Below are 27,253 nucleotides of genomic sequence, written 5' to 3'. Positions count from 1 at the left end.
AAACTTTATGAACGTAAATTTTACCAAGCAATTTATGCTTGTATTTAATGAAGACATTGTTTCTTTTCTCTTTCTTAAGAATGTCAAGCTGTCAGCTGAAGTAGAACCATTTATTCCTCAGAAGAAAGGTGCAGAAACACTAATGATCCCAATGGCGCTTCCTAATGACAGTGGAGGAATTAATGGCATGGAACCAACTCCTATCCCTAGCTACCTGATCACTTGCTATCCATTTGTACAGGAAAACCAATCCAATAGGTAATAAGAGGTTGTGGTCTTCATGGAAGATGATCTATTTTTAAATGAGTTCAAACTTTTTGTAGACTTGAGGAGTCGGTGACTGTTGGCTGTATATTCATTTTGTTCACTGTATTTAATCTTCTGACCCTTCATGGGTGAGGATGAAGTTTCTCTGTCCCCAGTCTCTTTTTACTCATTTCCTTTCCTCTACTTTTCTCTATTCATGTTCTTTGCTGCTTTTCTTTTCCTGACTACAGAGATCTGGTACAAATCTCTCAGTCACCTGCTGTGCTCTTGCATCTTCCAGGGCTGTCAAGAGGTCTGTGTCTGAATCTCTGATGCTGAAGCAGGGCTCCAGGTGTCCAACTTGGGTCCTGCCATGGTGAAACAGTATGCAGCTGACACTTGTATTGAGTGTGGCTGTATCCAGTTTTCTTCACATAACTAATTACAATACATTGAGTTTAGGAACTCTTTATTATAGCCCAAATGTATTGTTTCTTGAATGCACAACTTCAGTGTTGATTATTTTATGTGTAAGGCATAAATAATTATTGCTGTTTGTTTTTGAAAAATGTACCCAATGTTTGCTTAGGACAGCACTTTAGTGCTGCTGCAGTTGAATAGGTAAGAACAAAAATAATCCTTTAGCAACTGCCTGCTGCAGGTCTGTAAAATTACCCTGAATTGTTACTTTTCCTATTCTCTTTTTCTAATATTTGGGCCTCTGCATTTTCTGTGTAGATGGTATCCTGGTCTCTTGGTGGTTTGAAGGGAAAGAGAATTGGGTTCATAGTTTCCAAGGTGGTGGTCTTGTAGTATGCTGTATCACAAATAAACACAGGAAGAAATGTCCACACTTGGTTTCAGTAGTAAGTTTGTAAATGCCTATTTTCATGTGTGCTTCTTAAGGCCTGCATTTTTGTAGCAATTCTGAACAAGGGTGAGTTGACAACTTAATGTACTCAAGTGCTTGGCCCTGAGTTAGCTAATGAATGTCACTGTTCCATGAGTCTGCTAGCTTACCTAAGCTTACACAAGGTATCTGCTTAGGTTGTATGTATTTTCTGAAGCAATGAAATTGTAATGGGTCCAAAGTACTTTTCAAAGGAAATACCTATGTTGTATTTCTAAGTTTAATGTTAGAAATTTAATAAGTTTATACAAATGCAGGATCAACAAAGATACTTATTTTGCACTCGAATGTAATGTAAGCTTGTGAATCATTTAATTAGCATCTCTAAGAAGTCCTGATAAATTTAAGTTCAGTTATTAAAAGCTAGGAGCTCATGAAACAAATGAGTTGTGGTTATTTGGGTTTTGTTTTTTTTTTTAAGGGGGTGGTAGAGGTCTGAATTTCCTCAAGAGGGAAAAACTTAGAGCAGTTGTCTTTCCTTTTGATTTTTACAGACAGTTTCCATTATATAACAATGACATCAGATGGCAGCAACCCAACCCAAATCCTGCAGGACCATACCTTGCTTATCCTATAATATCTGCTCAACCACCTGTTTCTACAGAATATACGTATTACCAGCTGATGCCAGCACCATGTGCTCAGGTCATGGGTTTCTATCATCCTTTCCCTACCCCCTATTCTGCACCCTTTCAAACGGCAAATGCAGTAAATACAGTTACTACAGAATGCACTGAGCGTCCCAACCCGTCAGGCCAGGTCTTCCCATTATCCAGTCAGCGGAGCAGAAGCAGTAACAGGGGGCCAGTCATACAAAAAGTAAGTCTTTTTTTAATAGGGTAAGTAGAACTGTATAAAGAAAATATCTTTGCACAGGGCATTTCATTTGAGCAACAACATGTTTGTCAGTAATATCAATGGAAGGAAAGGTGGGCAGAAAAGGCGTTAATCAGAGTAGCAAAACTCTGTCTACAGAGATATTTTGTGTTAAAATACTTGATGAGTTTATAAAGCCTGTGAGTATAATATGGGAAACTCCCTTCTATTGCCTCTCTGCTAGCTTGGTCTGAGCTTAGAATTACTTTACTAGAGAACAAAGGAAGTATACCCATACTTTCTTTACCTTTTTTTTGATACTTCCACATCATAAACAGTTCATGATGAAAATACTGTGAAGAGGTTAATAAATCAAATATTTTTATGAATATTTCCCTTAATCTCTTGTCTTTAAACAAGTGGCTTCTGTAGAGAGTATTAGAACTTTTAATTGCTTTGTCTGATTACAACTATGAAGTCAAACCATATGACTTAGGTGTATGTGTGGCTAATCTTTTCAAACAGCAACAGCAGTTACAGACGCATATGAAAAATAAACGTCCTCCAGTGAAAAATGTTGCCACTCAAAAGGAGACTAGTTCATCAGGTCCTGAGAACAGATCAAAGATTGTTTTGTTGGTTGATGCATCACAGCAAACAGGTAATTTCTTTCTTGTGTTCTGGGTGTATGAAATAACTAGAGCTACATGTCAGTCACCATCTTTTCTAAAAGAAGGTGGACCAGGTTTAGATGTGGCTTTTAAGAGGAATCTTTGCAGATCAAAAAGGTAATGAAGAAAACGTGCTGATGGTTGCAGAGACCTACTCAATATGTCACATTATAACATTGCAGTGATATGGTACTCCTGCAGAGACTTTGCCACTGTCAGAAACGGACTCTTCTTGAAGGAGTTGATTATTATTAATAGTTAGACCTAGACATAATTTGTTTAAATTCAGTGCTGTTTTTAATTTTATTAAAAGGAAATTTGACTTTGGCTTTTCCCATTTGTTTTTATGATGTGTAGGTTTTTCATGTTTTTTAACAATTCCTGCACAAGTAAATACATTTTTATTGTTTCTTGCAGACTTTCCTTCAGATATAGCTAATAAGTCACTTTCTGAGAGTGCCTCTGCAATGCTTTGGAAATCAAAAGGCAGGCGCAGAAGAACTTCTCACCCTGCTGCAGAGTCCTCTAGTGAACAGGGTGCAAGTGAAGCAGACATTGACAGTGACAGTGGTTATTGTAGTCCTAAGCATGGCAATAACCAGGCTGCAGCTGCGACTTCAAGAAATCCAGATTCTTGTGCAATGAATGTATGTAAACATAACTGAATAACTTAACTATATTTGTATCCTACAGACTAATAAAAATTACTAAAAAAATTTTTTTTTTCCTTTTCAGGTTGTAGAACCGTCAATAAATACAAGTAAGCATTGTCTTAGCTGGTGAGCTGTTTAAAATTTGGCTGGGTCACTTTTGTATTTTTGCTTTACATTTTGCTAGGAACCATCTCTTGATTTACTTCCAGCATGCTACTCTAACTGATCAGATACTTCTGAAAATGTCTTTACTGTGATTTCTACCACTTCCACCAAAACCTCTGTAACTTGTTGAATGAACAAGTGTATAAGTAGCTGTCACTAATGATTTATCAACAGCTGCCTTTAAAGCATTAAAAAAGCCAGAGACTGCAATGGAAGCATTCAGACAAAGCTGTGCTTCTGTTGTATTTTATCCTCAAGCTTCCTTACCATGTTGGACTGCAGTTCGTGCCTGGGTGGTAATAGAGCCAAAGAGTTCTCATTCTCTATTTAAGAAGCACTGATACTTTTTTAGAAGCTTTAAAGAAGTACTGTAACAGAATAAATATTTTGATTAGTCTGCTAGTAGTGGGTAATGCTAGTGGCCATTATTTATTGCTGGACTGAAATTGGTATGGATGTGAACCTGAGATTTCCTTTGACTGCTTCTTGATGATCAGTTGTTGGCAATTTGTAGGTCTGTAATCTGTCTCTTCCATAAAGGCAATTCTGCTAACATCTAGAAATAGCTACAGAAGTAAATGTCAGAGAATTAGACTTTCTTGGAGAACTTTATTTATTTGTATCAAAATTGTGTTCCTGGCTCAGGTGGCATGTGTATTGCTGATGCATTCTGTCATACTAATTCATATTTACTACTTTTTATACTAATTTTCATAGATGGCACTTCTCTTTCAGCTGGTGTAAGTTGGACTAATGTAAATTCCCAGGGAACGCAAAAAAAGCCTTGGATTGAAAAAACTCAGACATTTTCTAGAGGTGGAAGACAAGCTGAGCAAAGAAATAGTTCACAGGTATGTTGTTAGTGGTTCTGAATTTAAGCATTCTGTTTCTTGTAATATATGAAAATAAGGAATTTGAAATGGATTAAAAAATTAACATAAGAATAGATAATGAAAACAGTGAATGAAAAGTGTAGAAACTTAACCTAAAAGTCAAGTTGCATATTCCTACCTTGTATGTTTCTTGAGCTAGCACTATATTATATATATATATATAAAAAAAAATTTCTTGTACTTGGCAATCTTCTGCCTATAGCCTGTTCTTTATATGTATCTACTTAGCAAGAACATTGCATATATAAAGTAACTTGTGGAATTGAGAGAGTGTGGGTGTAGAAAAGTTAGTTCAGTTTGACCCATTCACGTTTTAGAAGAAAAAAAAATCTCAAACTTTCTAAAGAAAGATTCTGATGTGATGGTGAACTAGAATCCTGTGTTCTCACTCCTTGTTGTCTTTGAAACTTTATTTTTTACGTTTATATTAGCATACCATATTTTTAGCATTTTTAAGTGAATTAAAATTATTTTATGCTAAAACTTGAATATGTTTCTGTGAAACTTCCTTCAAGTGGGACAGGATTTCTGTAATTAGTATGTGAGGACAAGGTGGCCTTCCTAATTTTGATAGTCTGGTTTTACTGGGGGGCGGTGTGCAGAGGTGGGGGCAGAGAGAAGGCTGAAACATCCGCCTTTGCTCAAACATAGGTTTTGCTTGAATGTTTGAATTCAGTTATTGCAGACAAGAATAGCTGATCTTATAAGTGGGAGCTTTATCATAGGTGTGCCTGTATGCACAGATATGTGAGCTAGCTTGCCCTCTTTAGTTTTTTTTAGATGGAATTGTTAATTTGTCTTGAATCTTCCCATTTGGTATCTGTGGGTTTATTATATAAAGAAGCTTGTTGATGCTCATATCTGGCAGTGTAGCAGTTCTGAATCTTTTTATAACCTGTAGTCAAATCGGAGGCTTTTAGAAGCCATTATTTGTGGCTTATGGCATTGGGAGAGTAGGAAGAACCAGATTTCCTTTCATCCAGTCGCAGTTCATACTCTAAATCTGGCAGTTATTTTAGATACTTAAAAACAAAGCTGGCACAGAGTTTTACATGAGGTTTTCCCAGCCAAATTCACTGTACCTCAAGGCAGAATTGTCCTAGAAACTATTTTCCTTTGAAACTAAATTTGTACCAGGTCTGTAGGAAATTTTCTTGAGAAATACACTAGTATGAGAGTGCCAGAATTTCAGATGCAAATCATGTTTTGCTTTCAGCCAACCAGTCTTGCACATGGGTTTCCACCAACCTTTCACGTAATAAACAGAAGAATGTTTATACCACTAGACTGAGGTCTCTGGTCTTCAGAGAACTCTGTGCCTGTGCATTGTCATAAAACACATGTTGAAAAGGCAATAATTGCATGCAGACTAATTATGTGGTGGGAGAAAGTTCTTTTGATTGATCATGGTTACAGACAGTTCCTCAGAATTCGTGTCTGAGTTATATGGAGTCATCAGCAATTCTTGTGGTTTTCTTTGTTTGGCCAAAAGGACCCTATTTTTTTTTAAATCAGAAATTTGGAGATGAATATATAGAGATACTGTATTTGGCTTGGGGGCTGGGGGGGGGCGGGAATAATTGGTAGTATCTGTAAAATATGTGCAGTTGTAAAAAAAAAAAAAAACAAACCACCAAACAAACAAAAAAAACCCAAAACAAAAAAAAAAAAACCACCAAAAACCCAAACAACCAAAAGAAACCCACAAAAAACAAAACACCAGAGCACAGCTTATTAAATCTAATTCCATAAAAACTGTACCTTCTTAGCTGCTAATTAGCAGACATGAGAATGCCTTACACGTGTGCACACACATCTTGAAAAATAGAAATTGCAAAGTGGTAATCACGTTTATTATTTTCAGTCCAGTTTCAGATGCAGAGACCACAGCACGTCTTCAGAAAGAAGGCAGAATTTGCAGAAACGACATGAAAAACCTTTAACTACAAGCCAGTCAAGCAGAACTGAGCAGAGTCCTGAACCTCTGTATTTTGAGGTAGTGTTGTATGAAAACTGTTTCTGCATTACAGTGATGCAAGTTGTGTGTAGAATAAGTGATGTTCTCAGCAGGGAGAGGTTGCAAAACATCTGACTCCAAGAGGTGTACAATATAGTGCACTAATTTAATTATTATATGATGCTTTCATTGTTGTACGTACAAAGACTTGTGTTTGGGTGTTGTGGAAAGTCTAAGAATTTAGAACTATCCGTGACTGACAGATTAGATAAGCAACTTTGAAGTAACTTTTTCTGTTCACTAGCGAATAAAAATTACTGTGTTCTCTGGTTTATCCCCCTCCTCTCTAATTGTAATTGGATTTCTTTAATATGAAACATTAATAAATTGTTCTTTTTGAAAAAGGTTATTCTGATACAGAAACTCTTTGTTAATTTTTCATCACTTTCTATTTGCGTCACTCTTAAGCCATTCTAGCTTATGTGGGACTTCAGGATTCAATTCATTCTTCTAGCTTTGGCCATTTCAGTTGATGCTTTTCATGTGACTTTTGGTTCCGTTCTCTTCACTCTTAACTTGTTTATTGTTCAGGATGAAGATGAGTTTCCAGAGCTAAATAGTGACAATGGCAGCAGCAAAAGTAGTAACATCCAGCAAAAGATTTCACCCAAAGTAGTAAGTAATTATTTTCTTTTGCAAAGCATTTTTAAGTTGTTTTGAGACTACTTGATTGTGTAATTTTTTTTGAGTCTCGGCTACAATACTGATAATGTGGTAATTGTGATGTTCTTAGGGCGTTTGTTACCAGTTTTGGATGCTAAAGAAATGCCAATTAAAGTAAGTGGTGCAGAGAACCTCTCTTTAAAAAAAGACTGCTGGATTTTTGCCTGCTAATGAGATGATTAGCAAGTGAAACTGTAAGATACATATGCTAGATGCTTAGAATGATAGAATATCCCAAGTTGGAAGTAACCCCTAAAGATCATCAAGTCCAACTCCCAACTTCTCCATCTCACTGACGGTTTCTCACAAGTTTTGTGCTTTTTGAAGTTGCATGCTAAATTTTGGGTGAACAGTAGATGCAATAGGATTTTTGAGATTAAAAATAGTTTTGAGGATTATCGAGCTTTCTTTGTGTTTATACGTAAACTACATCCTGGTTATTCTTTGACTCAAGAGGGTTTGCATTCAGACTGATGCTTTGATGCAGACTTTTCTTAAAATTGTTCAATCTGCAAATATGTAGTAATGGTGTCAATTTTAAAAATAATTACAGTTTGTGTAGCTTATTCTGAAATTAAAATAAACTAAACTTTATCTGCTTTCAGGCTGTAGAAACAGTTGTTGGAAAGATGCTCTTTTAATACCTGATCTACTTGTACAGTTCTGCAACAAAATGTTTATCTAGACTACTTAGTCTATTTGGCTGCTTTCCAGGAAAATAAAGTCCTACATGAAATCTTCACAGGGGAAAAAAACCAACCCACTCCCTTATTTAGCAGTCAGACTGGAAAAACCTTCTGAAGGCATAATTGGAGATAAATATAATAGTTTTCCCATACAAAAATTAAATATACATAAGTTTCTAGTTTTACTAACCCACTGTCTCATCTAGCTGTACTTAATAATTGGGATGTCATATTGCTGACCAAAGCAGTGGTTCATTTCTGGAGTACCACATTTCCTACGGTCTTGAGAGAAAGGTCTTTAATTGTGGTGGTTTTTTGTTTTTTTTTTTTTTTAAATCCTAGTTGGATGACTTACCGGAGAATTCTCCAATCAATATAGTCCAAACTCCTATTCCCATTACAACCTCTGTACCAAAGCGTGCAAAAAGTCAGAAGAAGAAGGCCTTGGCAGCAGCACTTGCGACAGCTCAAGAGTATTCGGAGATAAGCATGGAACAGAAAAAACTTCAAGTGTGTAGTACTGTGTGTCCCTGCCTCCTCCCCCATAGTTGGTTAAGAGCAGTATCAGTTAGCTGCTGCTCCTCTTTTTCTATAATAGCAAGAATCTCTTTGTAAAGAATGTTTTGAGGCACTATTTCTTTGTATTTATCAGCACATGATGTTTTTGTTATAGGAGGCTTTATCAAAAGCGGCTGGAAAGAAGAGCAAGACCCCTGTTCAGTTAGATTTGGGCGACATGTTAGCAGCTCTTGAAAAGCAGCAGCAAGCAATGAAAGCTCGTCAGATCACCAACACCAGGCCCCTCTCATACACAGGTATTGCTAATCTGCTTGACTATTGCTAAATGCATTTTGTGACAATATAAATGTGATTGAGCATCTTAAATATGCTTTTTTCCTGTCAAGTTTTAGGTTTTGAATATAAACATAATAAAAACCTGAGAAAACTTTCTTAATGCATTTCTCAAAAAATTCACCTGTGCTTTCTTCTTCTGAGCTGCAGTATGCAATGGTGAAAGTGCATGTAGAAACTGAGGACAAACTTCTCTTAAAAGATCTGCTATTCGAAATTCAGGATTCATGTCTTGAGAGTAATTCAGTGCTGCAATGAGTATGTGAAAAGGACTGTATTGGGTCAAACCAAACATCTAATACAGATACTACAGAATTCTCTTTGAAAGCAGCTTAGAGAGGATACCTGTGACTATGATACAGAGGGATACCTCTCCAGGGTATTCTTCCTGTCTCTACTGACTATAGTTCAGGGCCTCCTGACCCAAGGCTTTCTTAAACCAAATTTGTTTCTTAAACTAGTGATCACTATCGTGTGCTTTTGCTGTCCATAAGGTCCAATGGCAGTGAATTCTAACCTTACTACATGCTGTATGGAGAAGCTCTTCCTTCTGCTGTGTTTTTTTGGGGGTGGGGTTCAGGGTTGGGGTTTTTTGTGCCCCACTCATAATTTTGCTAGCTTTCATAGCCTTTGTATCGCAAAGAGACTGAGCAATCATTCCCTGCTTTCCTCATCTATGGTTCTTGGAGGTCTGTCATCTCTCTTCTAGTCTGAAGAGTCCTAGTCTATTTATTCCACTGTGGAATCATGTCTTTTCTGATAATCCATATCGCTTTCTCTGTACCTTCTTGTAGTTCTACCGTATCTTTTTGAAAATAAGGATGATCAGACATGCACAGTATGTTAAGTTATAGTTCCATCATGAATGTATGCAATGGCTTAATTACACTTTTTTGTTCTCTATTTCTTTATCAACACTTAACATTAAATTAGCTTTTTTGTGCTTGCTACTGAACACAGAATTGGCATTTTTGTAGTTATCTATTATAGCCCGTGAATCTCATTCCTAGGCAGTAGTATGTAGCCTAGAGTCCATCGTTATGCACATAGTTACCATTTTCCCTCTTGTGTGTTGCTTCAGTTACCTGCTTTGAGTTTCAGCTGTGTTCAAACATTAATTCAAGTTGGCAAGCTTATGTCAAACAATGCTCAGCAAAGAATAGTTGTCATTTCCATGGGAGACCGCATTTGTTTTATTCTCTTTCTTGCAGAAGATACACTTAATGCATGTTGCACTCTCATCTGTTTTGTCCTGTCAACTAATCAAGTCTTTGACAACTAAAAATCAATGTTTGGATAAATATTTGCAACTTCTCTTACTATTATCACCTTACTAATAAAGCTATGTGTAGTCATTTGAGAGAGATCCCTTACTAGTATTAAAGTAATTCCTTTCCTGGAATCCATAGCTTCCTAAAACATGAGGCTAAGTTGAAGAAAGTGTAAAACCATCTGGTAGCAACAATATCTGATGATGTAATCTTCCTGTCATTATGAACTGCTTTTTTTCCAAGGAAGGAGAATGTACTTCGAGAATTCATCAGTGGAAATTCTGAAAACAGTGTTGAAATAAAGTTGACATGTCTTTTGGTGAAACTAATATCTTTTTTTGTATTTAGTTGGCAGTGCTGCTCCCTTTCATACCAAAGAATCTGCCAACAGAAGGTCCTTAACAAAGGGACAGCCATCTACGGGTTGCCTTAATCCTTTGGATTCAACTGCCCCAAAAGTGAAAAGAGGAAAAGAAAGAGAGATTGCAAAACTGAAACGCCCTACAGCACTTAAAAAGGTAAACATATCAACCCTGGATCAACCCTGGAGTGTCTTGACTCACACTCATACTTCAAAAATAAACTGGTATTTTCTTACTTGAGGATTAGTGACCATGAGCATAGGGTGAGGGAGTCATGAGCTTCTGCCTTTAGTTCCTGTTACACTGATGTCCTGTCCTTTGGATCTAGGCACGTAACCTCTTTTATACCGCCATAAATAGTTGAAGGTGATATAAATCTATCTCAATACAGATTGCAAGGATTTTTTTAACTGTAAGCGCTAGGACATATGGGAAAACTTGCATGGTTTTTTGTATGTTTTTGAATCCTAGTTTGTAGTGCAACGTAGTATGCTAACATTAAATTTTCCTACTCTTTTTTTAGAGATAGGTATAGAACTTGAAGTAAAAACATTATTTTTAATTGAGTAAACTTAGAAATAATTGGTTTTATATATGCATGCACACATAAAGTAGGTATATACACAGAGAATACAGTACATTTGGAAATCGGAAGGTAAAAGACAAAAAACTAGCCCTAAAAAAAGAAAGTGAAAGCCTTTTTAAAAAAAAAAAAAAGCGTGAAAGTCACCTGTATTCCTGCACCACATTTCTTATCAAGATCACTTTGATACAGGCAGTTAAAATCTGGTAAAGCTGTGTTTGTACAAAGCTTGGCTTTGAGTATGTTGCCTTTTCTTTTTTCCTCCCCTCTCCAGCAATCTTTTTTCCTGACTTATCCATGATCTACTTGAGTTAGAGAAATTCACAGCTACCTCTTCAGAACTGTTTTCTAAACTCGGTTGTCAATGCCTTTATGTTGGTGTTATTATTTATTGTAGCAATACCAATATATCCATGGCTACTTACCTTTGCACTTTCTTTTATAGAAAGGATTCTATCTGTTGTGGTGCTTCACAAAGATGACTAGTATTCTTGTATAAGGTGTTTTTTTACAGGGGTAGGGATGGGGAATTGTTAGTGAGTGCGTGTTAATGCATCAGAAGCTGTGAAAGTACTTTAAACTGTTGAAAGCACTATTTACGTAGAAGTATGAGAGGATTGAGTATACTATCTATAAAATGCTGGAATGAAATACTGTTTGTGATCAAAGAGGAAACTGAAATAATTTCAGGGTCTTCTGCCCTGGTATGAGTAGGAAGGTTCAAAACAATTTGGTTAACTTTATTTTATGTTCAGTCAAATGGACATTTTTCTTTACAGGTATCACTAACTTTCAGATGCTGATTTGGTTTTGTTCCTAGATTATTTTGAAAGAGAGAGAAGAGAAGAAAGGCCGTTTATCAGCTGACCATAGCCTTTTGGGATCTGACGAACAGAAAGAGGTTCATATAAACTTGACTGCTGATCAGTCTCAGGAGTTGGCCTCTCAAGAAGGTTGGTCTCTATCTCTCTAGTCCCCTTTCTCTCCCCCTGCACTGTACTGATCTGCTTATTTTAATATTTTGTCTTTTTATGCAACACAATTTATTGATGTTACCATTTAACCTTTTTTAACGTGAAATACTAGGAATTGGAATCCTCTTCTAAAATATCTTGTCTGTCCTTCAGCTGTGGAAGGTTCAGGAAGCATGGGTTCTAAGTACATAATCTCCATACAGTCTTATAATAAATTTCTCTTGAGTAGAAGTTCCCAACATGTCAGAGTTGATAGCATTTTTGATAAGCGGACTAAATGTGACCTGTTGTTGACCATGCCATGTTAATCACAATGTTTTTTAATGATAAGCATACTGAAAGCTTTCCCGATATAGAAGTTGCAAACCATAAATAAGGTTTTGCAGTTTGTTGAACGCTATTGTAAGTCAGCTGCAATGTCTGGACTGTCAGTTTGCAGCAACAGCTCTGAGCAACTGGAAAACTACAAAGAATTTTCAATGTCTCTGACATATTTGGGCTGGGGTGGGGAAGGAGGTGTCTATCAATATTCCAGAAGTACTGCTTCAGAACTTTTCTTCTGAATGACCTGTCTGACTTCACCTAACTGAAGATAAGTGTGAAAATCTTAAATATTCTAGGAATAAGTTAGTAAAATATTATATATATAAATAGTAAAGAATTATGGGAAGAAGTTGTAGCATTTAGGCAGGTTTTCCCTTCTGTTCTATCCATTGCCCAAACTAAGCTTTGGATATTTTTAAATCAATATTCAAATATTGCTTATTTACCCAATGCATGCTGAGTATTGTGTATGTGCTTGTTTTGTTTCCCCCCTCCTCAACTATCCCTTCAGGGAAGAATATTGTTTAGTGTTTTCAGAATGTAATTTGGAAAAAGCAAGGGAGTGATATGTAAGAAGTGTGATGCTGTTTCTTTTATGTGAAAATGTCTTTGCATTTTACAATGTTTCAAAATTGTCTTTCAGAAACTGGACTAAGTATGCCTAGTGATACTTCACTTTCGCCAGCAAGTCAGAATTCTCCATACTGTATGACCCCAGTGTCACAAGGTTCACCTGCTAGTTCTGGTATAGGCAGTCCAATGGCATCTTCTGCAATAACCAAAATTCACAGCAAGAGATTCAGAGAGTAAGAGTTTTGCATTATTAATTCAGTCACCTTCATCTTTTAAGTGTGGGTAGGTTTAGTAGACTTAGGAGGATCTACCTTTTCTTCAACAGAAGTTTCTGCAAGTGTTTTCTTTTTTCCTTTTTTTTTTTTTGCTATAGGTGGGTTGCTCTGTGTGTGTGTGTGTAGATATACATACCCAAATGTGTGTGTCTGTGTGTATATATATGTATACACACACGCTTTGGACTTTCTTTGGTTGCTCCAATAAATAAGCTAGGTGGAAGTATTCTCTAAAAAAATTTTTTTTAAAGGAGGACTACATATACTTTGGATGGGAAAGGAAGGAATACTTATGAATGCTGAAAATACTATAATAGTCACTCTTAATACATTACTGCTTTTTTATTAATGTATCTTTATAGAGTACCAAATTAAGGAAAAGGATAGTTGCTTGTGGCACTTATTGGAGTATTTCTTTGTATTTTGTAATATTCTTTTTGACTGACTTCTTGAGGTAAGGGATGTTACTGGAAATATAAATGTTTTCAGGATGTATTTTTAACTTATAGTATACCATCTGATTTTTAAATCCTTTTAATAACAGATTAACTGTTCTGAGGAAGTATAATTATTTTTCTTTGGTAAAAGAAAAGGCTCAGTGAAATAGTAATGATTATGTGCTATGCTAATATTTGATGTTTTTTGAATTTATAGATACTGTAACCAAGTTCTAAGTAAAGAAATAGATGAGTGTGTGACTCTATTATTGCAAGAGCTTGTCAGCTTCCAGGAACGGATTTATCAAAAGGATCCCATGAGAGCTAAAGCAAGGAGAAGACTTGTTATGGGGTTGCGTGAGGTTACTAAGCATATGAAACTAAACAAGATCAAGTGTGTAATCATATCTCCCAACTGCGAAAAAATCCAGTCAAAAGGTATAAATGATAAAACAAGTGGTGCACTTAACTGTTCACAGTTTTCTTGTGCTGATTAGAAGTGCTGATTAGCAAGGTTAGAAGTATTTTTTAGTTACTGTGTATGAAGTAACCCTTCCACAATCGATTGTGTAATAGTCACTCTGCATTCATTCTTTTCTACTCCATTCTGGAAGAAACTCATTCATGAGGGGTGAAAAGCTTAAAGAAAAATAGATGATATAACACATACAATAGACTTCAATTTTATTGCATTCAATCTTTGATACACCTAGAGTCCTGAGCTCTGGGTGCTCTTAAGGAGGATTCCTTAAGAGGAATGTTAATTGCTTAGTTAGCCAACCAACACATTTTGCCACAACCAGAAATGTAAACAGAGGCTTCCTAAGATATGAGAAGAGCAAAGCTCTGCTCAAGCAAATAGTTGTGAAAAGTTCTGGTTTAATTTGTGTGCAGGACTAACAGACAATACAGAATATTGTCTTGGTCTATACTCACTCACTATACTTGAAATGTATAGCTTGTTATCCTGTAGGACATAGTAGCTGGTGATTGTGTGTATTGAAGTTTTAATGACTAATTACAGTTAAAATGGGATAGAGAGTTGTATTGCACCATGCTATGACTTTAACTGACTAAATATTTATTTAAAATTGCTTTCTTCAAGGTGGACTAGATGAGGCTCTATATAATGTAATAGCCATGGCACGGGAACAAGAAATTCCTTTTGTCTTTGCTCTTGGCCGTAAAGCTCTTGGCCGTTGCGTGAACAAGCTGGTTCCTGTTAGTGTAGTGGGTATCTTCAACTACTCGGGTGCTGAGGTGAGTAATGCCATTCACATAAATGGCTGGAGTAAACAATTATGTTTCTTGTACTTAAGAATTGATTTGGCATGGAGAGCGCACCTAACTAATATGCATTTGATAATGGCCCTGACCTATATTAGGGTGTGTTTTTATTTGAAATTCAGTATTTACAGAACTGAGAGACTGTTGAAACACTTTAGTCACAACATCTCTGTAGCTTTCAAATAGACTTAAATGCCATCTGAAATTCTCTGGAAGGCTTAAAATTGTAAGAAAAACAGTATTTTTAAGTACATCTCCTCAAAGTTGGTAAACATGGAGTGGTGTTTTTATTTTTATTTAATACAGAGAAGAACTAATTTTTAGTTGAAGTAAAGGTATTTGGTCTTAATAAGCTTAGGGCTCACTATGTGGTATACCTTTGACTAAGAGGAGTAATTTAAAGTGAAAATTCTTAGTAAGAACTACTGATTATAAAAACTGCCTTCATACTTAGGACCTATTTAATAAGCTGGTATCACTGACTGAAGAGGCCAGAAAAGCATACAGAGATATGGTTGCTGCAATGGAACAGGAACAGGCAGAAGAAGCCTTGAAGAATGTCAAGAAGGCACCCCATCATATGGGTCATTCTCGTAACCCCTCTGCAGCAAGTGCTATCTCATTCTGTAGTGTTATTTCTGAACCCATATCTGAAGTGAATGAGAAAGAATATGGTAAGTGTCTTAAAACTTACTTTTGTAATTAGAAGCTGGAATTTTCCAAATGCTGCTTATTGCAAAATGTAGCTAAAAATACAATATTTCGTCATAATTTACGGTATTATACAATTTTCAGGGATAAGAGAAAATTGGTTAGTCTTCAGATAGTTTTGTAAGTAATCCCCCCCTGCCCCTATCGAAAATAATAATTTTAATTTCTAATCCTCAGAAGTGTTACACTTACCTGACTTTCATCAGTGGAGGCGGCTTCTGTAGTTTTATTGAACTGGTATAGAACTGGTACCAAACACAGAACTGATTATATGATGGAAGAAGAACTAATGACAGAGGGTAGGAACTAAATTATTGAGGTCTCTGAAAATAGGACATGTAGCTTAAATTTTGAAACTTGACATGGCAATGAGTGATTCTAGTGTGTGAAAAAGGCCAATTTATTTATCCAGTTGTTTAAGCCCAGATGGCAGAGGTGTTAAAAGGGAGAATGCTTGTTTGAAGTCAGAAGACTTCTCTTTTTTTAGTCTTATGGTGAATTAAAAAGAATACAGTCTTGGTTTTAGTTAGTTCTTTTGTGGTGTCTCAAACTTAATTTGTTAAATGTTTTTTTTGAAAAATCCTTAAACAGATGACTTAATACTGTGGCAATTTTCTGCTTTTAATTTATACCTGAGAGTAACCTGTTTGTTTACACTCACCGTTACATTTGGTGCTTCCACAGTTTACACAGGAAACTTAAGTGCACAAAATTTCAACTTTGTCTGGTTTAGGATGCTGTAAAAACCCAAAGTTATTCACAGCTCTTTCTCTTGTTGTTCCCTTTCCCTTCTTCCCCCGTCTTCTAATTGAAATTTTTCTAGCAAGCTTAGAATAATATTAAAATTATGAGCTCCTATTGCTGTTTAAACAATTCTGGCATGTTCAGGAGAAATATTTTTATATAGAAAGAATTAATGTTTTCTACTTAAACTTCTTTTGAAACTTGTAGAAACAAACTGGAGAAATATGGTGGAAACATCTGATGGGTTAGAAACCTCTGAAAATGAGAGAGAATCCTCATGTAAGACTGCAGTACCAGAAAAAGCTGGTAATGGTCAAATTGAAAAAGCCACTCTTAATAAACAACCACCTCTGGCTACAACTGGCACTACCTCAGCAACAAATCATGGAAAATCTACACCAGGTGACAAAGATGAGGTAAAACCAGATGACAATCTGGAATGGGCCTCACAGCAGAGCACAGAAACAGGATCACTGGATGGCAGCTGCCGAGACCTTTTGAATTCCTCCATGACCAGTACCACCAGTACTCTTGTACCAGGAATGCTAGAAGAGGAGGAGGAGGAGGAGGAAGATGATGATGAGGATTATGCCCATGAACCAATTTCTGTAGAGGTTCAGCTTAACAGCAGAATTGAATCTTGGGTTTCAGAGACCCAGAGAACTATGGAGACTCTTCAGCTTGGGAAGACCCTTAGTGGTGCCGAAGAAGACAATGCAGAACAAAGTGAAGAGGAAGAAATAGAGACTTCTGAGCAGGCTGATCCAGTCACTGATGGTGAGGAATGGACAAACGATAAGCACGCAAGTAACACTCAACATAAACCCACCATCTGCAGTTCTTTGAATAAAGAACACACAGATTCCATCTATATGCCGTAAAAATAAGCAGGAACTCAGGAACTTTTTAGAAATAATATAAAAACTAACTGTTGTAAAGGTTGCAGCCATTATTTCATAAGCTTCATCTCAACATTTTGCACTGTTAAACATTTAATATGTGTATTTAATTCACAACAATATTTTTGTAGCTGTCTGTTACTTGTTTGATTTAAAAACTAGCTTAGCTCTTAATCAGTATCTATTTCCCAGAATAGAAACTGTGTGGAAAATTTGTCAGTAAGTATTCATTTGATCTTTTGTAAAAGGAAACAGCTTGTAACTGACCAGTTTTAAGCAAAATTCTTTCAAGATGTGACTGTAGCTCATTTCAAACAGATAACCTACATTAAGACTGACAGATTACCAACACTTTACATGGGTGTGTTATGGTGTTATGCCAGGCATGTCAGTGTATTTGGCCATGATTTTCTAGTCCTATCTGGAAATAAAAGTAAAACTTTGGTTCTCTTTAAAGAAAAGCTAGAAAACCCCATTTGCAGTCTTAATGAAAAGTAAATCGTAGAGAAATCAATGTATGATTCTTACACTAAGATAGATGCAGCTTTTTAGTTGGTGAATGCATTGTTAAAAAGCTGCTGGTGATCGAGATGGTTACAATAAGCTATAACAACTTTGATTCCAGAAAAGCTTTAAACCAGAGGGATATAATTAATGTTTTGGGGTTTTTTTACAAGGTGGAAATATTGCATTAAAAAAACAGGAGAGAAAACAAGAATTCCCCATGCTCTCCACAGTTGCTGTCTGCCAAACCACACTAAGTGAATCATTAACCATAATCCCTGTCCAGGGCTTTTAGTAAACTGATGACTTCCTCTTCCTCCTGTCACTTACCTCAGGAATGCTGTTTTGCATATTGTAATCTACATAACACTGCAAAAAGCAAGAATAATCCTTTAACAGCAAGCGTGAATGATATGGTGGGTCAGTTTTTCTACGTGTTCATCTGCATGCTTTGATCCTGGCCACCCTTGTGTTGAATTCAGGATATATCTTTACAATTCTTAATCAAAATGTGACCTCTTTTTGTCTGTTTTCACAGTTGTAGCAGCTTTAGGAGTTGACCTCTAGAGTAAAAAAGGAAGTAGTTATTCCAGGAAAGGAGGAAGTGCCCTGTAGTATGGGGAGGTATTTCAGTGGTTCAGAGGTAAAAGAAACAAAAATATGCCCTCCCTGAAATATACAAGTTGCTAGAGAATTGTTCTGTGTTTTTGTTCTGAATATTGAAGTGAAAACCATTAACTGATGATGAATTCATTTCAGGTTGAAGATGGAGTGTGTGTCTGAACCTTGCATGTAAGGAGTCTGTTTTCCATCTTTGTCATTTATTGGCAAGGGATGTACTGAAACTGCCAGCAGCAGGAGCTTTACTACAAGAGTGGCCAAAGAGTAACTCACATGAATAACACTTTTATAGGAAACATATGTTTCTCTTAATTCCACTTCATTTTTCTTGATCACTTGTATCAAAATGCATAAAAAATCTTCTGGGTAGGCTGAAAAACACAAGAAATGGATAGCTTAGGTATTTAGTCCACACTTACTAATATGGGACCAACGCTTATAGTACTAGTGATGCTGGCATTTTAAGTTGCACTGGGAAGATGAGACTCCAGGTTTAGAAATCCTCTACCCCTGGGGTTTTTTGGATGCTAATGAGAATAATAGAAACTGTGTGTATTATGTAAATAATGCTTTGATAGGTATAGGCATAGCAAATGCTATGTAGATAAGCAGTAGAGAGCTGCTAGGACAACTGGCTGTTCTGTTGTGTTCTTAGTTCCTTAATGTAATCTTCCTAGACGTTAGAACAGGTATTTTATAGGAAAACAAAGACTAAGGAATGATGCCTCCTGAATGTTAAACCTTTTAGTGTACGTATGGCAGATTTCTACTGTCTGTATCTTTTGAAAGAGTTTTTGCTTTAGGAAATGATAGGTGTTTGAACTGCTGACAAGCAAAACTTGCCCTTGGATGTGTAAGCACATGTCTTGATGCCAGCTCAGATGAGTGTATACACTGAGGGCAAAACTTCACTAGAACATTGAAAAACAAAGGTGTTTGTAACTTTTCCTTTTGCTTTTTCAGTGCCAGTGATTCAAATAACTTTTGATCTTGAAGTATTAACATCAAAGGCGCATCTTTTTGTATGTCTTTTCTGAACTTGGACTGTCATTTTAAAATTTTCTGACATTTATATCAAAGAAGTCTTGTAATATTCAGCCCACTATTTAACTGCAATTTTGCTACAGGTTTAATAGAGTTCTTGAAGGTGATATAGCACTTCTAATATCTCTCAATTTGCCAGCAAATAGGGAACTAGTCTCTTTTTAAAATGTGGCAGATCACCCTTAGAGGAGCAAACTGAAACTGAGTAAAGGAAACTGGTTTTAGTGCTTCCTTTTTGATAAGCTGGGAACAAGCAATAACTGTGAGAATGAAATTGCAATTCCTTTGGGAGTGATCCATTTGCATCTAAAATTAGGGAAGTTCCTTGCCACTTGAAGCACTTGAGGAGAGTATCTCACTGTGGTAATTTTGATTCTGTTATCACCAGAATTTAAAAAGAAACCATACAAATGTTTTACAATACCATGATTTTTTTAAAAAGTAGCTGAATTTCTATTTCGGTATAAAAGTATGCAGTTTACTATACAGGTTGCTACTGTCCCCAGGAAAAGATGTTTCTGTAGTTACAGGTGTATAGATATTTTTGTTGTGAAAATGATTATTTGGAAAACAAATCTACTTTTCTTAAGACATTCTTTATAGAAATGATTTCACCACTTAATTTATCTGGTAAAATCAAAAATAATGTATCTGTGGTAGGGGTAGGGACCTTTAAAACTGATAGAGGTGGCTATGTATACAGCCTATTTATATAAATACTTTAAGTATCTCTGTCAAAATAATGAAACATGGATTACAAATATGTAAAAGGGAGAAATTCTGAAGAACTGTTGTCCTTAGTTGGACCAAGTAACAATGTCTGAGTAAGGTTAAGGACCTGATCCTGCTAATACATGCTTAAGAGCATTAGTTCCACTGGCTTAAATCAGTGGCCTGTTTATCTGCTTAAGTTGTGTGCAGGTAGTTATAGGATTGGAGCTAAACAGTGACAGAGGGTATTGACCTGTGTGTTAAAAATTCATTATAGAAAATGTTCAGTAATGCACTTGTTGGTGTTCTGGTAAAGATAAGAGGTGTCTTTATGCTCATTTGGGTGGGTGGGAGCTTACATAATGTGATTCTGTCCAGTTCTTTAACACAAGCTTAAATTTTAATAATGTTACTTTAAATATGTATGTAAAAAAGTATTATTGTTTGAAAAGCTGCTGTTTGCTGAAACTGTCATTAAGTATTTCCTGTGAAGTTGTGCCAACTAATGAAACTATTGACTTGATTGCAATGTTAGCCATTTAAAAATTGGATATGACTATTTGTTAAGGAAACAAAAACCAGCAGAAGCAAGCCATAAAAACAAGTAATGTGGGTTTTCTACCCACCCTGCCACACACACAAGGAAATGTGAGAATGTCTAACCTGAAACTTCCTTGCCAATGAATGGTAATGCTGAAATTAGAAACCCAGTTGGCACAGCCCACCTTCTAAATGTTCATGAATAGTTCATATATTTTACTTTTAAATAGATTCTAATAAGGAAAGCTGTTTAATATCTTAAAATTTATAGTAATATTTAGGTTAAAACAGTAGAAAAATCATTATGAAATACAATATGAAGGGTTTTGTTCCATTTCTTTTTTGCTGTATGAAGGATAATTGTTCTGTCTACCGTACTTTTTGGAGTAATAACAGCTTTTTTGCACTATGTAAATACTAGTGGGGATTCTTCCATAACTAATAAAAATGATTGTAGAAATTTATGGCTCTGTTACAGCGATATGTTTGTTCACAACTACTTTATCCTGAGTTTGTTTGCAAATGCTGCCCTTCTACTACAGGAGGTGGAAAAGGATTTTTTCACATTATGGAGTCCAGGTCTCTGTTGTCACACACCATCTCGATGACCAGAAAAACATTATATAGAAAAACCTACCATGGAAATAACATTTTTACTTAAGAGCAAAAGAGTAAGAATAACCACAGGCACTTCCAAAAACCAGGATTTCTTGCATGCTGCTAGTGTATGAGAATTTAAGTTGATGTGTCTTTATTGTTATACTGGTGCATGAAGTCACCTTTGGAAAATAACACAAAGTTCTCAGCGTGTTGTCCCCTGTTCTCCAGTGACTCACTGGTTAACTGCTCACGCTTCCCTGGCTCTAGTAACAGTGTCATTAACTGGTTTTGCAACTCCCACCTGTGAGAATATTTGTAGCAATTCAAAAAGGATATAGCTTCATCCTGTAATTTTGAATTTTCTATTTAAGTTCCTTAACTCTGTTTCAATTCTGCTATTGCAGTTGTCTTCTGTTGAAAGTGCTTCTGTTATAAACCTTACTTTGTAGGTGCTGTCACTTGCTGTCAAAATTACACCTCACATCTGGGTTTTGCCTGTGTCTTCTCAACCTGATAGGAGTTTTAGAAAGTATAAAAAAGGTGGCACCATGTGACTTGTGCTATGGAAGTGACAAGAAAATTAATTACCCCAAAGCCTTACAAACTGCATTTTCTTCTTCCTCTCCATTTCTTCACCATTTAAGAAAACTAACCATTTTGTAGTGCCCTTGAGGAAAGTTCCTTGCCTCTATTGAGAATTTTTTAAATGGGTGCTTTGCAGTGCTGCACACAGAGAACCACCACCACAAGAAAAAAAAAATGCTCCTGCTATTGCTGCACTGAAGTTCCTGCAAGCAGCACTAGCACTGCCTATGCTCCAAGAGCAACCTGGGCTCTCAGATACCAGGTTGATACTGACTGAGCTGGAAGTTTATGGATCTGCATGTCTGTAATGTGGAGAAAGACCCCAGTCAGTCAAATTGCACTATTTATGCAACAAAGATTGCTCTTCAGATTTTTAGGATCACTGTGTATAAAAGTTAGGGGGTTTTGTTTTTTGTTTTTTTTTTTAAAAACAGTTGGGTGTTTTTGTGTGTGTGGTCCAATAGTGCTTTAAAAAAGGCCCAAGCAAACCCCAAAGGAGATGATGGAGCTGAAGACTCTTTACCTTCTGGTGTCTTTTATGAGTTAGCAAATAGTACAAAATGCAGGGAAACCGAAGCTGGAATGTACTTTCTGGCAACAGCTCCAGGCCCCTGGTATGCTCGTAGCTGTTTAATAAATTAGAGTTTTCCACTGACGCTTGGCAAGCACTCTTGCGAGGGGGATGTGTGTGGGTGTCCATCTGGACACCATCTAAAACACCCAGCTATCTCTCACACTGTTGTTTTCCAAGGATAGTGTTTTAATGAGTAAAGAGGAATTTGGTAATCATGTAACACTGATGACGGACTTGCTCGTATATAAAGGGAAATGGGAGAGGGGGCATGGAGTAAATTGCATTTTCTACAGCTATCTGTGTGGCAGCTCTGCCTGTGCTCGGGTTCCCCTGGAGACCGCAGAGGCTGCGGTAGCACCATGCATGCAGGCAGTGGTTCAGCCTGTATTTATAGGGGAAGTTAAATGTGTACCCATGCTAAATTTAAAACAACTTTGTGCTTTTATAAGTCTTCGTGCTTATATAGTAGGTTACTCATTTCTTGCAGAGTTACAAAGCTACAAAAAAATACTGTCACTCTAAACTTGTGGGGGTTTTGTATGTTTTCCAAAAATTGCAGTAAAAGTCTTCCTGTTGGGTGGCATCTTTCAGGAAAAAAACTAAACAAAAGTTATTTAGAGCATTAAACTCCTTATAATGCATTTCCTGCAAGGAAAGTGTGCATTTTCAGATGGATTCTGCCCCTGAGAGTATTGTTTCAAACTCTTGGGGATTTGCCAGCTGCAGTTAAGGCGGCAAGTGCCCCTTCTGCCATCAGCTGTCTTGAGGAGTAGGTGAGGATGTTTGGCAAAAAAGCTGCGGGTAGCAAGAACTGGAAGAAGCTCTTGCAAAACCTTCCTTATGGAGGAGTGTTGATTGTAGACGAAGAGAGCAAATTAACAAAAACAAAGCAATCAGAAATGCCCCGGTGTCAAGGTTTCCTTTCTGATTTACTGCAGCCAAGTTAAAGGCAACCATCTAAGGATGGAAGTGGGAGATGCTGAGGGTATGTCCTCCAGTGTTTCCCTGGGTCTCCTCTGCGCCACTAGGGAGACACTAGGAGAAGTTCAACTGTGTTGTGGGATTTACTCTTTTTAAATATGTGCTAGTGGATTGCCCTACAAAAAATACCGCTTTAAGCTGAATTGCAGGAAAGGATGTTCCCTGCCTGCTGCCGCATGGATACCAAGCCCTGTGTTGCCCCTAAAGCGTGACTGCTTCCAGCTGCCTTTTGAGCTGACAGGAGTTTCGTTGTGCTGTTGCTGAAACTTGTTTCATGTGGTGGGTAATTCTGCAGACGAAGCTTTAGGCTACTTTAGGCTGAAATTTGTCTTTGTATCCCTCCTGCTGCGGGGCTGTACTCAAAGCTGGAGGCAGGCACTAGATGCTTAATCTGCTGTTGCTTTCAGCACTTTGTGGTACAACAGACATTGGATGATGCTGGGTTTTGCCCATGGCCACTCAGCCTCCTTGCAAGCAGTGCTGAGGCAGGCCAGCAAGTACTGCTGAACTTATCTTTGGGCTCTTAGTATGCAGATCTCCTTTCAGAAAGCAGTGGTTAGGGCAGTACGTTGTTTTCTGATGGCTTGTAGCAGCTCAGGCTAGCTCTGATGTGTTTGGTACATCCTTGTTGAGCTTGCAGAGGCTGGCATCCTCCACCTTGCAGAAGGGACAGTTGTGGCATGGGTCCCCCACACTGTGATTTCCTCCAGTGTTCAGCTCTCACCTCTTCCCCAGTGCTGTCAATAAGCTGGGGCACGTGGGGTTTATCTTTGCTGACTGCTTTCCCCCAGAGCTGCAAGGACTGGCTTTGTGCTGGCTGTTGAGCAACCTTCAGGCTCTGAATTTTGGGCCCTTGCACAGGAGTTTCCAGCTCATTGCTCTTCCCCTGTGCTATGGGGCTGTCCTGGTGGAAAAGGCAAAGCCCAGCAGTGTTTGAGGGAGGAGGTGGCGGTGTTGCCAGGCAAAGAGAAGGTGAAAAGGAAGGACATGAAGCACGTCCAGCTGAGCCCTGTTGCGTGCCATGCTGGGTCCTGCCACTCACGTGCTCAGCTGCAGGGATGTGCCCTTCGCCCGGGTGGAGCAGCCTTGCCTTCCGCTGTCTTGCGGCTACGGTGTTGGACAAAGCAACATAGCTGTGAATGGTTTAAATTGGGCCAAGCAAAACAGCATGGTGCCTGAGAAGGAAAATTGCAACTTGTCTTTAAGTCACCTTAGTGCTACCTCCCAGAAAACATGTCCTGTTGGATCTTTCAGAGCTAGAACAGGAGAAAAGCAGTGGTAGTCTAATCTCTGACTCTGCTTTTGCATCCAGGACCATGCCTTTGTCCTCCTCAAACCTATTAGGTCTCAGGTCTGTGTCTTCAGCCCGTGCAAACCCCTCTGACTCTCTTGAAAAGTAGGAGGTGGGCTGCAGTTGTCAAATACGCCTGGTTTTAACTCACTGAGAACTAGGGAGAAGTACCTATAGGAAATAAAACAGTGAGAATGAGTCAATATGTGGGAAAATAAATTTCTTTCAATTGAAAGAAGCAGTGGCTCTGTATAACTTTCGCTAATGCAAATAAGCATGCTCCAGGGCTTCCCAAAAGTACCTGCCACCACGTTGCTGGTGACGGGGTTTTCCTGCTGTTCCGTAACACTCTGCTGGTTTCTGCCAGTGTCAGCCAGGCATGTCAATGAGGAAGGAAGGTGGATCAGCTCGGTGCACCTTAGCATGAATTAACTCTGCTGTTGCTATTTATATAGGAAAAAAAATCCCCCGTTTACTCCATGTTTTAACAGAAAGGCTGAGCTCTGTCATGCCAGTTGCAAGAAGCACGCAACAGCTTCCTCCGAGCTCCTGCAAGAGTGCAACTGCTCTTTGGGTGTGCTGGGCTGGTGGGTGACAGCTTTGCTCCCTGCGCTGCCCACACACGAGCTGGCTGCTCTCTTCTAAATTGATCCCCAATTTGCCCTGAGCTCTCTTGTTGCCAGTGAGCACCACGTGCGCACATCCTGGCGCATCGGCCTTCCCTGGCCCTTGCGCTCCAAAGAGAGGGTCGCACGGTGGTGTGGAACTCCCTGCTACAGCTGTGATCTCACAGCCCCAGATCTGAAATGATGTCACTCCCAAGGGTTCTCCTGGGGGTCCAGGCTGGCACTGCTTCTTCCCGTCGCAAAGGCTCCCTGCGATGATGCTGGAGACGCGGCTGCTGCTAGCTCGTCTACTTTGCAGCTCTTTTAAGAGGGATGTTAGAGGTGGCTGTAGCTGGTTAACCACCAGCTCCTATGTAATGATGCTGCCCCGTCAATGTGGTTACACCTGCCAAAGTTCCTGTCCCCTCTGACAATACCTGACTAGGGGCTGCTCACATCAGTATTTCATGCAGCATATTTGAGGCTGAGAGACTGTTTGAGGCTGTAAACAGGGTGTGAAGGAGGGTTTGGGTGTGATGGGGCTGGTAACATAGTGACCGAGGGAGGTTTCAGCTTGTGCACTAGTAGGGCATTCCCAGGTAGCCTGAGAAAACACGCGGAGTGCAGCCCTTTGGCAGCACGCACTGCTGCATGCCAGCAGCCACGTAAGGGGCAAAATGACTTTTCCCTGTGTCTTGCCAGGGCAGTGGTGGGCAGCGAGCTGGGGCAGCTCCCTGGGCCCTGAGTGCTGTGGGCAACTGGGAACTCTAGCTGTGAGCAAGAAACACAGGCTCCTTTTAGGTGGTATACAAGGCTGTAGGCTCAGTTTCACCAGTGCTTAAAGGAGCTTTGTTCTCTGTGCTGGTTAGAGGCCGATTTGCCAGTATCTTAAACAGAAATCTTGTTTTTAGCCTTGAGAAAAAAGCTTTTTAATTTACAAAGGCACGGCATTTTTCTTTTTCCTCCTCCCCCTCCCCACAATGGCTACTATTTCTTGGACAATGCTGCTCTTTGCTGGGTTCTGCTCTTGAGCTTGTCTTTCTTGATCGCTGCTGAAAACAGAGCTTGTCACAATTGCATTTTCCTCTGGAACTTGCTGTAAAACACCAGCTATTCTTCACCTCCCACGCTGTAATCGCACTCTCTGGTGCCTGTGAGCTGAGTCGTGCCGGTTAATGTACCGGTCTCCTTCGCCTCTCTGGGGAAGCCTCCCCTGGCACCTAGGAAAGGCAACAACGCTTCGGCCAGGGGAGAGCAGGTGCGGTGCCAGACAGGGCTCAGCTCTTGGGTGATCAGCAAAGGACAGGTTGTTGCACTATTGTTTCTTTTTCTTGAACATGTCCCCTTTCACCACACAGGTTTAAAGCCAGTCCCATTAACTCTTTTCACCTGCCAGCTCTGTGAGCTGCTGTAGGACACAGTGGGGATTGCATCTCCTGCAGGGCCAGCAGGGACCCTGCCTGCCCCTTTTCTCACTCACACAGGTAGGGAAGGCTCAGATTGCCTCCTGAGGAAGGAGCAGCTGGCAGAAGGGCTCAGGAAATGAGGACCAGCATGGGCCAGAGGCAGCCCATGGCCATGAACTAGTCTCTACCTGAGCTAAGGCACTGGGAAGCCTTTCCTAGTGCCGTCATCTATGCTGAGGGACTTACTGTAATGCAGGAAGACCCTCGCTGTGTGCTCAGAGAAAAGGTAGGAAGGACGGTAAGGCAGGATCTCGCAGGAAGAGGAGATTTGGTTTATCTGGTTGCGTGTTTTCCATGGCGGTAAAAAAGAGCAACCTGGGAGGCCCCCGAGACAGGAGCCTGGGGCATCAGCATCTCCCTGAACACTGGTCCTTGTTGTCCCCTTTATGGTAAGTACAGCTCACAGCCCCCTCCGGTCCCTCCTCCTTGCCAGTGGCCTCACCATCCTGGCGGTTTCTTTTGGCCCTGTTGCTGTCATGTTCTAGTGTGGTGTTGAAATGAAAGTTTTAAGAAAGAAAAATGTTAATGCTAAGAGAGTTTCTGTGCTTTATGTACAACCAATAGTGCCGCTAATCGCTTCTGAACATTTTCTATCCTTTTGTGCTCAAAGCCATCATCAAAGCTTCCTGAGAAATTAGTCACTTTTCGTAACTTGTGCCTGGTCCAGGTTTTGCCTTTGGGTTTGATTGTGGGCAGTGTGAGCCATCCTCCCCAAAAAG

The 27,253-nt window shown here is 38.7% G+C and overlaps 1 protein-coding gene across 2 annotated transcripts in view; it reads left to right on the top strand.

The window, feature by feature from the left end:
• The window catches only part of SECISBP2L (SECIS binding protein 2 like), a 31,598-nt gene extending 10,702 nt beyond the window's left edge, over nucleotides 1–20,896 (top strand). The window contains exons 2-18 of one of the 2 annotated variants that reach the window (XM_030014767.2): nucleotides 80–258; nucleotides 1,651–1,975; nucleotides 2,498–2,633; nucleotides 3,061–3,290; nucleotides 3,379–3,403; nucleotides 4,197–4,312; nucleotides 6,219–6,350; nucleotides 6,903–6,986; nucleotides 8,063–8,230; nucleotides 8,394–8,535; nucleotides 10,192–10,361; nucleotides 11,609–11,741; nucleotides 12,730–12,892; nucleotides 13,589–13,809; nucleotides 14,477–14,631; nucleotides 15,113–15,332; nucleotides 16,321–20,896. In XM_030014767.2, coding sequence (XP_029870627.1) covers nucleotides 80–258; nucleotides 1,651–1,975; nucleotides 2,498–2,633; nucleotides 3,061–3,290; nucleotides 3,379–3,403; nucleotides 4,197–4,312; nucleotides 6,219–6,350; nucleotides 6,903–6,986; nucleotides 8,063–8,230; nucleotides 8,394–8,535; nucleotides 10,192–10,361; nucleotides 11,609–11,741; nucleotides 12,730–12,892; nucleotides 13,589–13,809; nucleotides 14,477–14,631; nucleotides 15,113–15,332; nucleotides 16,321–16,994 — 3,273 coding nt within the window. In that variant the 3' untranslated portion in view covers nucleotides 16,995–20,896. Of the gene's footprint in view, nucleotides 1–79; nucleotides 259–1,650; nucleotides 1,976–2,497; nucleotides 2,634–3,060; nucleotides 3,291–3,378; nucleotides 3,404–4,178; nucleotides 4,313–6,218; nucleotides 6,351–6,902; nucleotides 6,987–8,062; nucleotides 8,231–8,393; nucleotides 8,536–10,191; nucleotides 10,362–11,608; nucleotides 11,742–12,729; nucleotides 12,893–13,588; nucleotides 13,810–14,476; nucleotides 14,632–15,112; nucleotides 15,333–16,320 lie in introns of both variants that reach the window. The other variant, XM_030014766.2, reaches the window with a different exon arrangement.
• The last annotated feature ends 6,357 nt before the right edge of the window (nucleotides 20,897–27,253 follow it).

This window comes from Aquila chrysaetos, chromosome 5, assembly GCF_900496995.4.
Source record: "Aquila chrysaetos chrysaetos chromosome 5, bAquChr1.4, whole genome shotgun sequence".
Lineage (NCBI taxonomy): Eukaryota > Metazoa > Chordata > Aves > Accipitriformes > Accipitridae > Aquila > Aquila chrysaetos.
The sequence above is the reverse complement of the archived record's forward strand: the minus strand, read 5'-3'. Positions and strand labels throughout refer to the sequence as shown.